This window comes from Macrobrachium rosenbergii, chromosome 53 (genome assembly GCF_040412425.1).
Source record: "Macrobrachium rosenbergii isolate ZJJX-2024 chromosome 53, ASM4041242v1, whole genome shotgun sequence".
NCBI classification, from domain to species: Eukaryota; Metazoa; Arthropoda; class Malacostraca; order Decapoda; family Palaemonidae; genus Macrobrachium; species Macrobrachium rosenbergii.
The window spans coordinates 18,097,824-18,112,650 of NC_089793.1; the positions used below are offsets into that span (position 1 = coordinate 18,097,824).

General features: G+C 35.8%; 2 protein-coding genes and 1 long non-coding RNA gene across 7 annotated transcripts in view; 2 read left to right on the top strand and 1 right to left on the bottom strand.

Annotated features, from left to right (window-relative positions):
- The window catches only part of LOC136834329 (uncharacterized), a 20,658-nt gene extending 7,696 nt beyond the window's left edge, over positions 1-12,962 (top strand). For 2 of the 3 annotated variants that reach the window (XM_067096824.1, XM_067096825.1), the window contains exons 5-12: positions 47-294; positions 2,156-2,328; positions 3,016-3,169; positions 3,951-4,041; positions 8,081-8,254; positions 8,950-9,077; positions 10,660-10,765; positions 11,421-12,962. In XM_067096824.1, coding sequence (XP_066952925.1) covers positions 47-294; positions 2,156-2,328; positions 3,016-3,169; positions 3,951-4,041; positions 8,081-8,254; positions 8,950-9,077; positions 10,660-10,765; positions 11,421-11,521 — 1,175 coding nt within the window. In that variant the 3' untranslated portion in view covers positions 11,522-12,962. The remainder of the gene's footprint in view (positions 1-46; positions 295-2,155; positions 2,329-3,015; positions 3,170-3,950; positions 4,042-8,080; positions 8,255-8,949; positions 9,078-10,659; positions 10,766-11,420) is intronic. The other variant, XM_067096826.1, reaches the window with a different exon arrangement.
- LOC136834330 (homeobox protein aristaless-like) overlaps positions 1-14,827 on the bottom strand; it is a 389,926-nt gene that overhangs the window by 176,981 nt on the left and 198,118 nt on the right. The gene's annotated exons all lie outside the window — the stretch shown is intronic.
- The window catches only part of LOC136834332 (uncharacterized), a 151,544-nt gene continuing 150,249 nt past the window's right edge, over positions 13,533-14,827 (top strand). The window contains exon 1 of one of the 2 annotated variants that reach the window (XR_010851745.1): positions 13,533-13,580. This is a non-coding gene — a long non-coding RNA (uncharacterized lncRNA). Of the gene's footprint in view, positions 13,581-13,603; positions 14,050-14,827 lie in introns of those variants that run through there. The other variant, XR_010851746.1, reaches the window with a different exon arrangement.

Genomic DNA, 14,827 nt, shown 5'->3' on the forward strand with positions numbered 1-14,827 from the left:
TGTGTATGTATCTATTTATTAAGGTTCGCAACCGCTGTCATTGCAGGCAGGCCGGACTCGGAGAGACGGTCGAGCCTGGTGGAAAGAGATGATGATGGCGATGACGGAGTCTCAACTTCTATCCTCAAGGCCATTTCATCCTTAGACGGTCCTTCCTCGAAGTCAATGCCAAGGTCAAGGAGCACAGAGTCTCTCTCGTACAACAGTTACTCAAAAGCTCAGCCAGGACCATCACCGTCTTCCACTATGAGAAGAACTGCATCGTGGCGAGGCAGCAGAGCACCAGGGAGCACTGTGAGTACACGATTGGTATTTTAAGTGAGTTTTGTTCGTGTTTGTAGCTGCATTTGTGTCTGCACTTGTTTTAGTACGATAGTGTCTGCACTTGTTTTAGTATGACAGAGGAGCGTCACTTTAGTTACGACATTCTGCTACTCATTTTCCTAAGACGAATGTGCTTTTAGTACGTATGTTTAAAAAAGTATAACAAACTTTAGTGTGTGATGAAATTTTCGGTATATTATTTATATTAACATAAATGTTTATAATTTTCTGATTACTTTAGTAACTGGTAGGGCATAACACTGCTTCCTAAGGTATTCGACAGAAACTCCATATAATACAGAGGTGAGGATAAGTCAGTCATTTGCTTGTATTCTGCATCTAATTTCAGTATCATTTTGTTACGTCTTTTTTTGGCCGTCTGGAAACTTTTATGCAGCCTGTCCTTTCCTATAGAGGATCATTGTCTTTTGCATATGCACACTAAAAACTGGTTGGTTCCTCCCGCAAATTTTCCGATAGATTCTATAGAAGAGTAATTGCTATTAAATCTGCTTGACAGCCTATTTGCCAGACTCAGCCCAAGAGCCTGAGGTTTCAGCATCAGCTGAATAGTCTCAGCTCTCCGGTATGCCTTTATCAAGATCGCCCAAATAGATTTGCATGTTATCTGTGACCTACCCGCTTATTACATTCATTTCTAATTTAGAAAGTCATTTATCAAATTATCCTAAAAGGTTATGCTCTTGCTAAGGCCAATGTTCACGACTGACAGCAATCACTGATTACTAATGTTGATGACTGTGGTGGTGGTGGTGGTCAGCCAGTTTTACCCACATTTTCATCATTCTTTCGTTCTACGTTTTTTTGCGATAACGCCTGCCACTTTCCACTGCCCAGTGAACAGCGTCCACTGTTGCTCTCCTGGCATCGTATATCAGACCTGAGCAGTCTAATGTTAGTAGCTAATACGTACATTATGACGGTTTGTTTCTCAGCCATTTTCCTAGCGATTCACTGTGGGACTTATCTGGGAAGTATTATGAGATTAAACTAACGTATGAAATTATGCAACAGAAAACATAAAACCATTTATTGTAAGTGGCGTTTCAAAACCGCGTCAGGCGTTTTCTCCCTACGTGTCAACCCAGCATCCAAGCAGACTACCTAAAGTAATATCCTGTGCAAGAGAAAAAATCAGAACAGCATATCAGCTGTCCTTTCTTCAGGATGATGAAGACCATGCAATAGGACACAGACAAACTCAGAAAATATCTAACTAGTTTGGTACAAAACGGTGCGACCGGAAAATCACTTAGGGCACCTATAATTACATCCTTCAACTCCTGAAGGAAATGGCACCATAATTCTAAACTAGGAAAGCGTCAACTATCGCTTGGTAATCCTAAAACACCTTACAAGCCAACAATTAAAACTGATGTCATCAGTTTTAATTGTCATATTCCTGTCATCAAGAGATTTACCCAGCTCTAACGTTAGCAATGCTTGATGAACAACCAGGCTTACCAGTAAGCACCCTGTCCTACAATCGTCACAAATTAGTGTACACTTCAGTTTAATTGACCAATGACGCAATTCGAGAATGACAAAATGCATTTCCAACATTTTATTGCAGGATATACCATAAAGAAAGGATGCTCTAGGATACCTTCAAGTTGGAACCCACACACTTGAAACTTTTATAACAACAAAAATAATCTAAAAATATCTATGCCTTCATGTCTGTCTGTATGTAAGAATTTCTCTCACACACGCATGTATGTATGCATACGTAAAATCTCTTGCAAAAGAATAAATAATAGAAAAACAGGCACACAAAGATACTCCATTAATGACCACATCTTTCTCACAGATGAATCTATCAGGAAAGTTCGTAACGGAATTAACCTTGTATGACCCGTTCAGTGGACCAACCAAAACTTCCACCATCATTCTTGGGATGTTCATAGCAACAGATCAAACAATGGGCGACCACTTTGTATACAAGATGTCGCCTGTCTCGCCCCTGTCTGCTTTGAAAATCCAGTAAGTATAGAAAAGGGACCTGTGTACATCTTATGAGGTTTTATATGAAGAGCCTTTGAAGTTTAAGTGGAATTTTATTGCATGAAAATTTTCTGAAATTATCACATGAGATATCAGTCAAAAGAGTTCATCTATATTGGCTAGAATGAATCTTTGAAGATAAGGCTACCACTTTATTGTAAAATGAACCTTAGAGATTCTATAAGTATCTGGTGGCAGGAATAAGCTTGGATGACCTAGTTAACATTCATATGAGGGAAAGGGCATTTTAGAATTTTCATTTTATTTTGCTGGTAAAGAACTTTTGAAGAACACTCGAACATTTAGATATACGGCAGAAGGAAGACTGACCAATTATACATGGGTAGGAGGAGCTTTTGAAATTCGGAAGATTTTTGGAAGGAAATAAAATAAAAAAAAAAACTGAGAATTCAATTATTATTTGATGGCATGAATTTTGAATATTCGAACAACGAAATAATGAATGACGCTGGGAACCAAGCATGATCCAACTAATCTTAGAAAATGCATTAATTTGGAGAAAAGTGATTTTCTTAATAATAAAATTTTGGAGATTTATTTGTGGCTGGAGTCTGAAAACTGAAAGCTCTTGACAGTATTTTTTATAAAGCCAAGAACTTTCCAATTCTATTAACGAAAATATTTAGTTACTTATCTGTATTTCAGGCAGCAAGATAGACTACTCAAAGTGAATGATATAAACGTGGCTGGATGGTCGCATAACTGCCTAGTCGAGTTCGTCAGAAGTTTAACGTTGTCGTATGCATACGATTTGGGAGAGATATCACAGGACACAGCCTTTGAAATGCCTTTCAGCATGGTTAGTATATGGGTGAAAGTATGCACAGTCTCTGCATATGATCATGCACTGTAGCCTCTATGGTTTCTTTCTTCGTTAATCCTTTACTCTAATTGTTCTGGTTCCTCTGATATATCACTGATTCAGTTATTCTACTTATACCATTTAAAATATAAACTTATATGATTCATCCCACTAATTTCTTTCATCCAGGAATCAAATTTGGAGATGCATATAAGATTTTTTTTTATATTAGTTTCAGTTTAGATAACATTTTACATATCTCTGACTGTCAAGAATGTTAAATTTTCTGTGCTGACTTATTCTTTTATTGCTCATGCAAACATAATCCCATCTCCAGATCTCCTCTCGTTCAATCAGTCAGTCAGTTATCCCTGGCACTTCTTGCATCTGCCTTCATCAGAAAGTTTTCTTACTGGTATTGTGTCTGTTTCTTACAAAAATAGCCACTGTTCTTTCCAGGAAAGTTCTTTGTAATTATACTTTGGTCCGATTCTATATCGCATTCTCGAACATTTTAACTCTCCTCTTTCCCCCAGTCACTTTCAGCCAAAGAATAGCAGTTTTATAGAAGGAATATAAACACTGATTCATCATAACGTGTTTACTTACGCCCTATTCAACTCTACTAACCTCAACCACTTCTTCCGGGTATATTTTACTAACTGCCTTTGAGAAATCAACTACATAGCATCAACTACCTTTGTCTCTTTACGTATTTAATTACAGAGAAGCATTACATTACGATCTAACATAATCTTTCCTGATTTTATTTTCGAAGGAATTTCGGAGGACAGGGAAAGCTATCCGATCAGCAGAAGAATCACCAAGTAGTAAAAGAGTAGCAGCTACTATTCGAATTCGAAAATTAAGTAAGCAAATTACATTTGTCTGCTATAAAAAGCTTCATTTTCATTACAATCAACCATAACAAAGAAAACGTACCTGATTTCTTTTAGGGAGAACTATCCACAGTTGCAGCTTGACTTTAACGACTTTCATAGCGTGCTCCTGTAATTCATACTGTTTTCATCAGCAAATATTTACACCTCGAAAACAAAACAACTGCCTTTGCCTTCTCTAACTGCTGATTTTAATAGGAAGAATCTGGATCTGTCGCTATTCACGTTTTCATCTCTTAAAACCTTTGTTTCATTATAAACAGCATGAGAATTCTGAAGTTTGAACGCGGTCATGTGATTAAAAGGAAACAAGGTTTGTGAGAAATGAAGTCAAATATGATATAAAGAATGCCCAAAAAGAATTTAAGCCAAACTGCAAACTATTATTGGAAATAGATCTGTCGGTCTTCACAGCTCAGCCGAACTTTCCTACCTTACAAAAAATTTTTAATCTTTATTTGTTTTTTTAAAGCTTTGACACAGCGCTTGAACTTTTCCGCTTGCTTGCCTTTGCTGTATTGTATTTTCTTGCAATATGGACGCTAAAAATGTTTGATCGCCATTGTATACGGACTTTGAACTGAAGGGAATCAAATACACATAGATAACGTTAAAAGGCAACATTAAGTGCTTACTGCACGAATGGCTATAACTAGAAGATATTGTCTTGTAATACACATATATATATAGACTAACAAACACACACATACACACAAATAAATAAATAAATAAATAAATAAATATATATATATATATATATATATATATATATATATATATATATATATATATATATATATATATATAATATATATATATTATATATATATATATATATATATATATATATAACATATATATATATGTATGTATAACAGATATATATATTACATATGATCATAATATTTAAGATACACTCTTCCTTTCTCAAAGAACTTTTGAGAGTAATGATGGAAGTAATGACGAGATGTGGTGTGGTTAACTTTGAGATTGAAGATGTCTCAGTGACAATGGAATTCATGCAAGTATGTGCATTGGCAAATAGCTGCCTTAAGTTATGTTTGTCACTACTTGATTTTTTCAAGGATGCATTAATGAAAGGATATATTGGAGAGAACAGAGGATGTAAATGTATCGTCCTGGGATAAGAACGGAAGTTGTGAGGTGCCGACTACAAAATAAGTGTAGAGGAGGGTACTTAATCCTAAAAAAAAAAAAAAAGGCGGGAAAAGAAGGAAATGTTGTACTGTTAACACCAAAAAATTAAAGCGATTAGATATAAAAAAGCTAGTGCTTGCAAGCAGGAAAAGAGACCTATTCCTGACTATCAACTACCCTTGAGACATCAAAAGCCATAACGAATGATTCGCCATGTTCCACAGTGATTGTATGAAATGCACGTTATCGCAAATTATAGAGGAACAAAATCAGTTAAGTTAACTGCAACACTTTCAGAACTTTTGAATATGTGAAGTACTGTAGATGTTTCTCATAATCTATAAAAAGGGTGCCGTGCATGATGGTGTATGATGTTCCTCCTGCGCAATTGCATAATCAGATTTGAAGGCGTTACCCCTTATTTATACCAGGCCCGAGAAACGCGAAAAGAGAGGAAGAAAAAAAATACAGAAAATCTAAAAGACAGTGGGAAACCCTCTTCTTGATGATGGAAAATTACAGAAAACAGGAAATGAAGCAGGAATGACAGAATTCTACTACTCATGTGTGAAGGCCAGCAAGAACGAAACTAAACGTCCCTTTCTAGCATAGACCCAAAACAAACAAGGAAAATGAAAACGAGGAAAAGAAGGTAGAATTTAGAGATGAGCATAACTTCTAGAGAGGCATGTTTCATTATGAAAGTAAACAAAAACAGAAATAGGAAGAGGATTCTCATGCTTGGTGTAATCCGAAGTTCGCTGATTCCAACCGAGATGTTAGAAAAGGGCCCGATGGTTGTTGCAAGGACGCCTGATAGAGGAAGGAATTCCTTCATGGGTTTCAAGTCAGAAGTGTCTTAAATAATACTTTATGGAGGAGAGAAAAGTATCGAGAGATGCGATTAGTTATGAATCATTAATCAGTTCAGTTACCTTGGATACAGTCCTGTCGTGGTAGGAAACAAAAGATACTAAAAGTACCCCAAATATCAGAACAGTCCTACAGACAGTGAAGAACATGTTCAGCATAAAAGCTTAATATCGAGAGAGAGAGAGACATTTAGCAATTTGAACTATGTGATATTTCTGAGACAGGTTTCAAGTAACATGAACCCCAAGATATTGATGAGCCTGGATGGGGGAGATAGTTACAAATAATTAATGGAGGCCGTGAATTCGTCGATGTTACTGGATTCCTATTCACGCGAGCTCTAGGGATCAATATTAAGAGACAAAGAAAGCGAAATTCCAGACTCGGAGAAAGAAATGAAGAGGGCTTGGAAGATGATGCATATGAAATAAGGAGTTTCAATTATCAGCAGAAAAAAAAAGGAGTAGAGGAGAGAACAAAATTCTAAGAAACACCGGTGCGGATGTGAAGGGGAGAAAATGTTGCACTGTCAACAACAAAAGGTATAGAGCAATCAAACCATGTGCAGGAAGTCTAGTTAACAGTCTTATTCCTGGCTCTCAACTACCCTAGAGACATCAAAAGCAAACACAAATGACTCAAAAGTTTTCAAAGAAATTATTTTTAAGCTGGATGCATTCGTCTTATGACCTGGAAAATGTGCAGCTCGTTGGACGATCTGTTTTATCTCGTGAGCAGAGGAAACTACTGTATCTCATTTTCTCCTGCATTGGTGTGGATGATATTCAAGTATTCAAAAAGGGGTTACCTGGTGTATCATAAGTAGAGAACCACAGCATGTAAAAAGAGTGTAGAGACCAAAGGTGAACAGATTCAACATGCACAAGTCTAACTAAAGGTGTGTTGATACCATGATAATCATCAGGCCTATCTGAAGCAAAACTTTGAGAGATGAGAAACAGGATCGAGGGAAGATCACTAGATATCTGGGTTTGGGAAAAGAGAAAAAGACTGGGTGAGGTTTTGCCAGGCCCCAAATATTAAAGAAGTGACTACAAAATGATGTATACCTAAGAAACTATCACTACCGCGCGTGTCCTCTCTTACTATAGGTAGCATCAAAGACCACCTCCACCACCCCGGAGACTGAATTCATCCAACGACATAGATACCGATTTTAATACCGTGACCTCTCATTATTACGAATAATGAAAGGAAATATGATTTATCGTATGTTTAGGCAAAGGTAAAAAAAAGGCTGTAGCCAGTGAGGGATCCACCTAAGAGTGTCTGTCTAGCCGCAGATATCAAACTTTTCTCTAGTTTTGTAGTAGTAATGAAGAACTGTAGTAGCTAGTCAGGGTGTATGATAAGGGATACACACTCCTCGATTTGTGAGCCGAGCGCTACCAACATGCTACAAGGTTAGCAAGCCAATCTGATGGGTTATGGACAAGTCTTGTAAAGACATGCATAATGAGCCACCGAATTGTGGAGAATGGTGGGGTAAGTAAACAGCCTGCTCCTTCCTTTTCCACCAATGAGTTCCAGCCAAGCACCACAGCACATTTACAGCTCGGTCGACTGGGCAAGCTGCAAGTGGGAATGTACTTCAAGTAATTGTAAACAAAGTGAGAACAGATGGGAATGGACTGAATGAAAAGTAACGTTGGCGAGAAATAATCTGTGAAACAAAATGAAAATTAAAAACTCAGTTTAGTTATTCTAGTCCTGTTAAAGTTTAAAAACAATTCGAATGTGAATGAAATATTTTTGGGTAAAACACGAGGAATATCATTCCCCTAACAAATTTTGATTAATAAAGAGGAAGAAGTAAAAAAACAAAATTTAAATAAAACTAAAAAATTTTATAGAATTATCTGTCTCCTATACTATCGTGAAATAAACTCTTTCAGTTCTGGTATTTATTCGCTTGACTACCTCTTCAATATTTCTGATACTTTCAAATATTTCACAGGAGCTACTGTCATGTCGGTCCACGAATCCGTGGTCAGAGTCAAGTACAACACCACGAGTACAGCTCGTTTTAGACTGAAAGATACCGAGGAAGACCTGTACCTCAAGGCCAACTCTTCACCTAAGAGCATAGTTGATGTACACGTCGGTTCTCACACATCCAAGGAGGATGAAGGTAAGTTGTGAAGATAAAATAATTTAAGCGTAATTTTCGATTTCTTACTCTACAAAAAGAATATTTAAAACCAAATAGGCTGTAATCTGCTAATTAAAAGCCGGACCCTTGGCCTTAGGATCGATACTGGATGAACCTTATTCTCTGGCTGGATCATTCGAAAGTAAGTGTTGGGAATATTAACCTTAATCTCAATACTATGATTTGTGGCAGTTTCCTTATAATGTGGTTATTTAAGTTAAGTGCAGACAATGGCTTTATTTTCTAATAGATGAAAATGAAAAACTGCGTATTGAAATTTGCCTAAAATGCAGACTCCCGTATTACAATAGAGAATAATGTCTAAAATGTAGTCCTGTTAGAATTGGGAAACTTGTAAAATCTGTTCAGATCTTTTAGAATTAATCAGCCAATTACTGATTACGGATAATTCCTAACTTTGCACTTCAATTTCCCCTTCGTAACCTTTTTGTTTTCTGGTACTAAACGACGAAAGCAGTTATCATAGAATTCCCTCCTGTAAGATTATCTTTTATTTATTAGATTCTGGTAACAAAACGGATAACACAAAGTCCATGAAAGACAGACTCCAATTAGAAAACCAAAAACGAAACTAAAAATAAACTGTGAACGGAACACCAATGATCGATCATGAAATAGGAAGGAGTGATGACAATTAATTTGTTTTATTCCAGTGTACTTCCGGTTACACCACTTTCACGTATCCCCAGCACTTCCAGGATCGGGCGAAGTTGTTGTCATTGAAACGCCAAGAGGAAACGGGTATTTACACGCTGTCTCTCCTCATTCGGTGGCTGTTATGGTGAGTAATAACGGTGGAGGGGAAAATAAAAAAAAATAAAAAATTCGATGGAAGGAAAAGATCATGCGTCCTTGGGTAAAGGAATGTTCAGCATTAATTGGCAATGATGAAGACTGTCATATGTAGTGAGAGAGAGAGAGAGAGAGAGAGAGAGAGAGAGAGAGAGAGAGAGAGAGAGAGCCTCAGTTAAATGACAGAACGTGAAGTATAAAAAATACAGAATCATTAGGTACGAAACAAGGGTTGAATTTCAAGTTTTACGAAATTTAAACACGCACAGGATTTTGTTTACCTTTGTCAGAGATGCCGCAACTTCATTATGAAGGCCAACTTAAGATAAGACTTAATATAAAATTCGTGTGGTCCCTGATTTCTTAAAGACAGGATCATCGGCTTATGAGTGTGGCAATCGTCACAGATCCTATAGAGTGCTTTCATAAGAAAAGCAAGAAAAGGTTGTAAAATAACTCTTCATGAAACACTATGTAATTCAGAAGAATTCTGATGAATTTGTTATTACTGTCAATATTCAAAATATGGTAAAAAAAACATGTGGAATAAGACATAAAGGCCTTTTCTACGGAATAAAATTCCTGTTAATGAAAAGGGACAAATGAAGAGATGAGGAGTAGAGAGGAACAGAAAATAAAAACAAAGAAAAAAAAATCAACATAAAATTAACTTACCACTTTATGAAAGGGCAAGAAAAATTGCGGTAGTTGGACGCAGACCTTCAATTAAACTAGCATTACAGCCCTTCTTAAAATGGTACCCCTTTTATGGTAGATGGCCAATCCCGTTCTTTCACAACTGTGTAATAAATCATAATCCCCATTGTTAGGAAAAATAAATCCAACACTTCTAGCAAAGTTATGTAGCAGTTAAAGATCAGGGATGTTTGCTGACACCCTAAAGTAGAAAATTATGTTCTGACAAAGGTAGAGCGAAATATCTGATGCATATAACAATTACGCTATTATTTCTATAGCTACAGACAGAGTTAGGAACAATATATAGCTTTTGTGTAGAATAAGATATTTATATTTTTGAAATTCCGCAGTCAAAGGTATCAGGACGACTGGTAGATAAATAGTACAGAGTTCCTGATTACCCAGTAAGAACGCAAGGAAAACTATCTCCAAAGAAAAACATTTGTAACGCTCTTTAAAGTGCAAGTGTGTGTGTGCGTGTGTTGTGTGTTTTGTTTTTGCAGACTGTGGCAGTTATCCTGACTTATTTTTGGCTCCGTCAATTTACGTCATTCTGAACCACAGCATTTGCCTAATTTCTAACGATCTAATTTCTTTAAATATAATTCCAATTATCCCTCGTCACCCTATATCTTGACATTGTTATCCAGCGAATATTTTCTGACGCAACTGGAGAAGCTTGGCTCATATATCATTTATCTATATATTATTTTGGTCAAGCGAAGTCTGACGGCAACTGCGTACTGTGTTCCATACTAAAGCAACCCACTCATACCTTGAATAACCATATACAATGTACAAATAATCAGTTAGTAAAAAATACAAAAATTGTTTTTTTCTGCCGAAATCATATCATGATTATTCTATTACAGGCAATGACGACGCCTCCCACCGCGTTTCTGCAAACAGACAACAGATTCTTCTACATTTCTTATGTGCAAGGAGGTTCAGCTGTCAGAATCAAGCATATTAGCACTGGTAAGTCACATACCTAATAATCAACAGTAGTAGGGTAAAGACACGGATTACCTATAAATAATAAAGCCCGTAACATCCACTAGCACCATTACAGTGCGAGAGCTCGAATACATGTCAAATAACGAAGGAAACGAATGGCCAAATAAGTAACGGGAGAGAAGATGGGTAAAATAAATAGGTCGATTTTTTTTTTAGCTACTCACCACTGAAATTATATTGGAATATTAATCTTATGTCAAGATTTTATTCAGCCAGTAAATTAATTTATGAAGCACTTGCTCAAAAATGACATATAGCAATAAGTTCAATGGACAAGTAGTCTCGCATTTACTTGTTATTCCTACTATTCCTGTCGAGAAGTATACTCTCACACTTTCTTTCCGTTTCTATAAAAGAAGTATAATCCTAGATTTCTTTTCTACTTTTATTGAGACGTATACCAGCACGCTCCAAGATTTCCTTTCTACTTCTGGTAAGAAAAAGACTCCGCGCCCTTACTATTTCTATTGAGAACTGTCCCCTAATTTTCTTTTTTTTTTTTTTTTTTCCTCGTCTTAAAATGCTTGGAGGTGAATTTTGCTAGCTAACTGTTTGGGGAAAAAATTTAATTTAAAAAAATTTAATTTTCCCTCTTATCCTCCTGTTCTCCTTTCAGGACATTACCTCTCCGCGAATAAAGACGGAATTTCCCTCGTCGGCCTCAGCGACGACTTGGCCCTCCCGAGTGACACTCAGTTCGAGAAACTTTCAAGTTGATTGGGGACCGAGGGACGACAGATCTTACAACTAGGAGAGGAATAGCAAAGTAGCGTAGCTACTGATTTCAAGAACCGCCCCGAGGGTTTTGAAAAGCAATGTATAAGGAAATTACCGTACGGTACTTCGAATCACCCAAACCAACGATTTTCAGCAGTTTAAGTATTTACTAAGGTATAAATTCCATTCACTTTGAATGGTGATAAGGGGAACACTATTACATCTTACTTCTTAGGCATGAACAAATGTTATTTAAAATTTTCCGATAAGTTGTTTCGAGTGACACATAACCACAAACACGAACGAAAAGATTATTACTCTTTTACTTTACATAACTCCCAAAACGAAAGCAAGTTGACTCTATTTGTCATTTTCATGAATTGACTTCAAATTATACTTACCAATTTACCCTTGCTTTATCTTGTGATATCTCGTAACTATGTATAAAGGGAGTGCTCTGAAATCCCTGACAGGCGTTGATGGATTTAATTAGTTTGCTTTGCGATACAAGCTAAAAAATAATTTGCTCTAGTGCAGTTAATTTCGTAAAATACATTATGACTTTAAATGAAATAGATGTGGTACAAAATTACAGCTCTTGAGAGAGAGAGAGAGAGAGAGAGAGAGAGAGAAAAAGAGAAACTTTACACAGTTCATGAACTGACACAAAAAGGGTAAATATTTCAAGCATTTATACTAGGTATTTCAATAAGTGTGAATCAATATACAAGTATAACCGAAACATCGCCAGTTTAGCAAATCTCATAGAATATGTCACTTAACCCTGTATCATTTTTAAACATTAGGGGCCCAACATTTTCAAACATCTGCTGAAGATTTTAAGTAAGGCCAGTGATCATATAATGATAATAATGATGATATAATATTTCATATCAACAGTGAAGTACTTACAGTATATTGGCAGTTCTATAAGCATGGATTAAAGCTAAGTTTTAACCTAATTTTTTTGTATTTTCCTTGTATTTTCCTTATAGGCTTTCAGAACGTTTTCTAACCTGCTAAGAATAGGAATAACTAAATATAGACGGATTATTCAACAAAAAAAAGAAAGAGAAAAAATAACACAAAATGTTATTACATTATCAGTTTTTTTTTATTTACACTTCGATCTAGGAAAACAATAATTCTTAGGTATCTATATCTCTGTCCATTGTTATATATGCAAACTCACTAGTATCATAAAACATTTATCCGTTATTTTTTGTACTGGTAACAATTTGAGTATTGCTCTTTCGAAATGTGGCATTAGGTGTTTTCAAGCTAATAATTTACATGAACAAAGTTTTGCACCGTCCCCCCCCTTTTTTTTACAGTGTTTTAACGTAAACTAGACAATAAATCCTGTAGCAGTAAGGACTACTAACAAATATGGATTTCGCCCAGTTTGTATGCTAATAATAAAGTACACTACCTGTGATAAGAGTGGTTTTTCGTGAATTTCTAACCTTGTGAGTAAAACAAACGCCATAGAAATTCAGTATTTGAGTTTATACAATTAATGGTTATAAACTCTCCGTGTGACAGATTTAACCTTTATATTCTTGTGGCGTTAGCTTAACCACTGAGTTATCAATCAAGTAACAGTAATCCCGAAAAATGAGGCTTTTGCATCCCAACTCATATGTAAGATGAAATTACATTGTTCACATTTTCTCGAAAGACTAACCTATAAAGTATTACCTATAACAAAAAAACAGTCAGTCACTAAGACTCACTGTTGATATCCATGAAAATAAAGCTATTCGGGTGGATTCTTGTGCTTAGCTGTAATGACGATTGACGGCAGCTCTGCTCTGCTCTGCTCTGAGAGAGAGAGAGACAGAGAGAGAGAGAGAATGCACGGTAGCACACAGTAAGTGTGTTACAAGAACTATATATAACCTGCTTAGTGCGGAGATCGCATGCAGACACGGGTGGGGGGGGAGAGGGTAGGGGCGGTGATGGTGCTTGTGCATTTCGGGGCCTTCGTCAATTGGGCAAAGTCAGTTAATGTTAAGCTGTGTTCGAGGAGACTTAATCTAACTTAACTGATCGAGAAGTCCTCACTAGCTTTAATTTCTATATAACTGCATATTCCAGGACTAAGTTTTTCAAATGACCGGGAAAATAAAATGAGTTTCTGTAGGATATGCATTCTTTCGGGTATATACAGTATATCTGGACCAGTGATCGGAACAGAACATCGCCATGAATGTGGTATGAGAAGGATTTATTATCAAAACGGAAATTAAGAAAGTATACACAGGTCAATAGTGGGAAATGAACAAATGATAGTGAGTTATTAAGAAAATTTAAAGACCTACACAGAAAATAATTTATTTTACAACATTTACTTCCTGTGCCAGTTTTACTCCTCGAATACTGATCCGAATTCATAAATATAACCATAATTATTTCTATTTTTTTTTTGTGACAGAAATGGAATATAAAAGATCAAAGAATTCTTTGAAAAAGTTCAGAATATGTACATGTCACTATAAAAATTTATGAAAAGCAAATTTAAAAAGGTAAATAACATCTTTATTCTTTTATATAAGTCAGAAATTCAAAAGGAAAATTAACTACAATTAAACTACAATACATTAATCTTCGGAACCTTAAAAATTTTCATTCCCATCGACAAAAAAAAAAAAAAGTCTGGTTAATTACCATAACAAACGTGGAATATGGTGACCAATAATTGTTGTTAAAGTTTCTGAAACTAATAATTTTCAATTTTTTTTTTATTATTATGGCTCTCGATTACCTTAACGAAACAGTCTTAGTTTTTTTTAATAACCGTTCTCAGACTTTTTATCTTTAAAATTGTAATGTTCCTGATGAATTTATATTGAAATGATTTTCAGTTTTGGGAACCATGATGATTTTTTTTTTTGTACGAAAAAGCAAAACATCGACGGTGAAGAGTTACTGTAATTCCAGAATTATATTTCAGAACTAGGCCCGCATTTATAAAAAAATATACTGTACAAGATTACAATACAATTTAAAATCCATACAAAAAGTAGCAACAACCGTTATCCTCTTATTGTTGTATTTATAATTACACTGATTTTTTTATAGTAAGCTTTAAGTGATTCCCAGCACATTCTCTTTGGTTTGTTTCGCTAATATAAATCTGAATGAATGCTGCAAGAAAACATGTGGACTTACGTTTCCCTGAGTGTAATTTTCATTTTGAGAACTCAACCTGACAAGCAACAAAAACATGCGGACATTATTACTTGGCCCTTGAATACCACAATAATAGCTAAGTGCTTAGCCGGTGAAAGGGTGTGCGCCTTT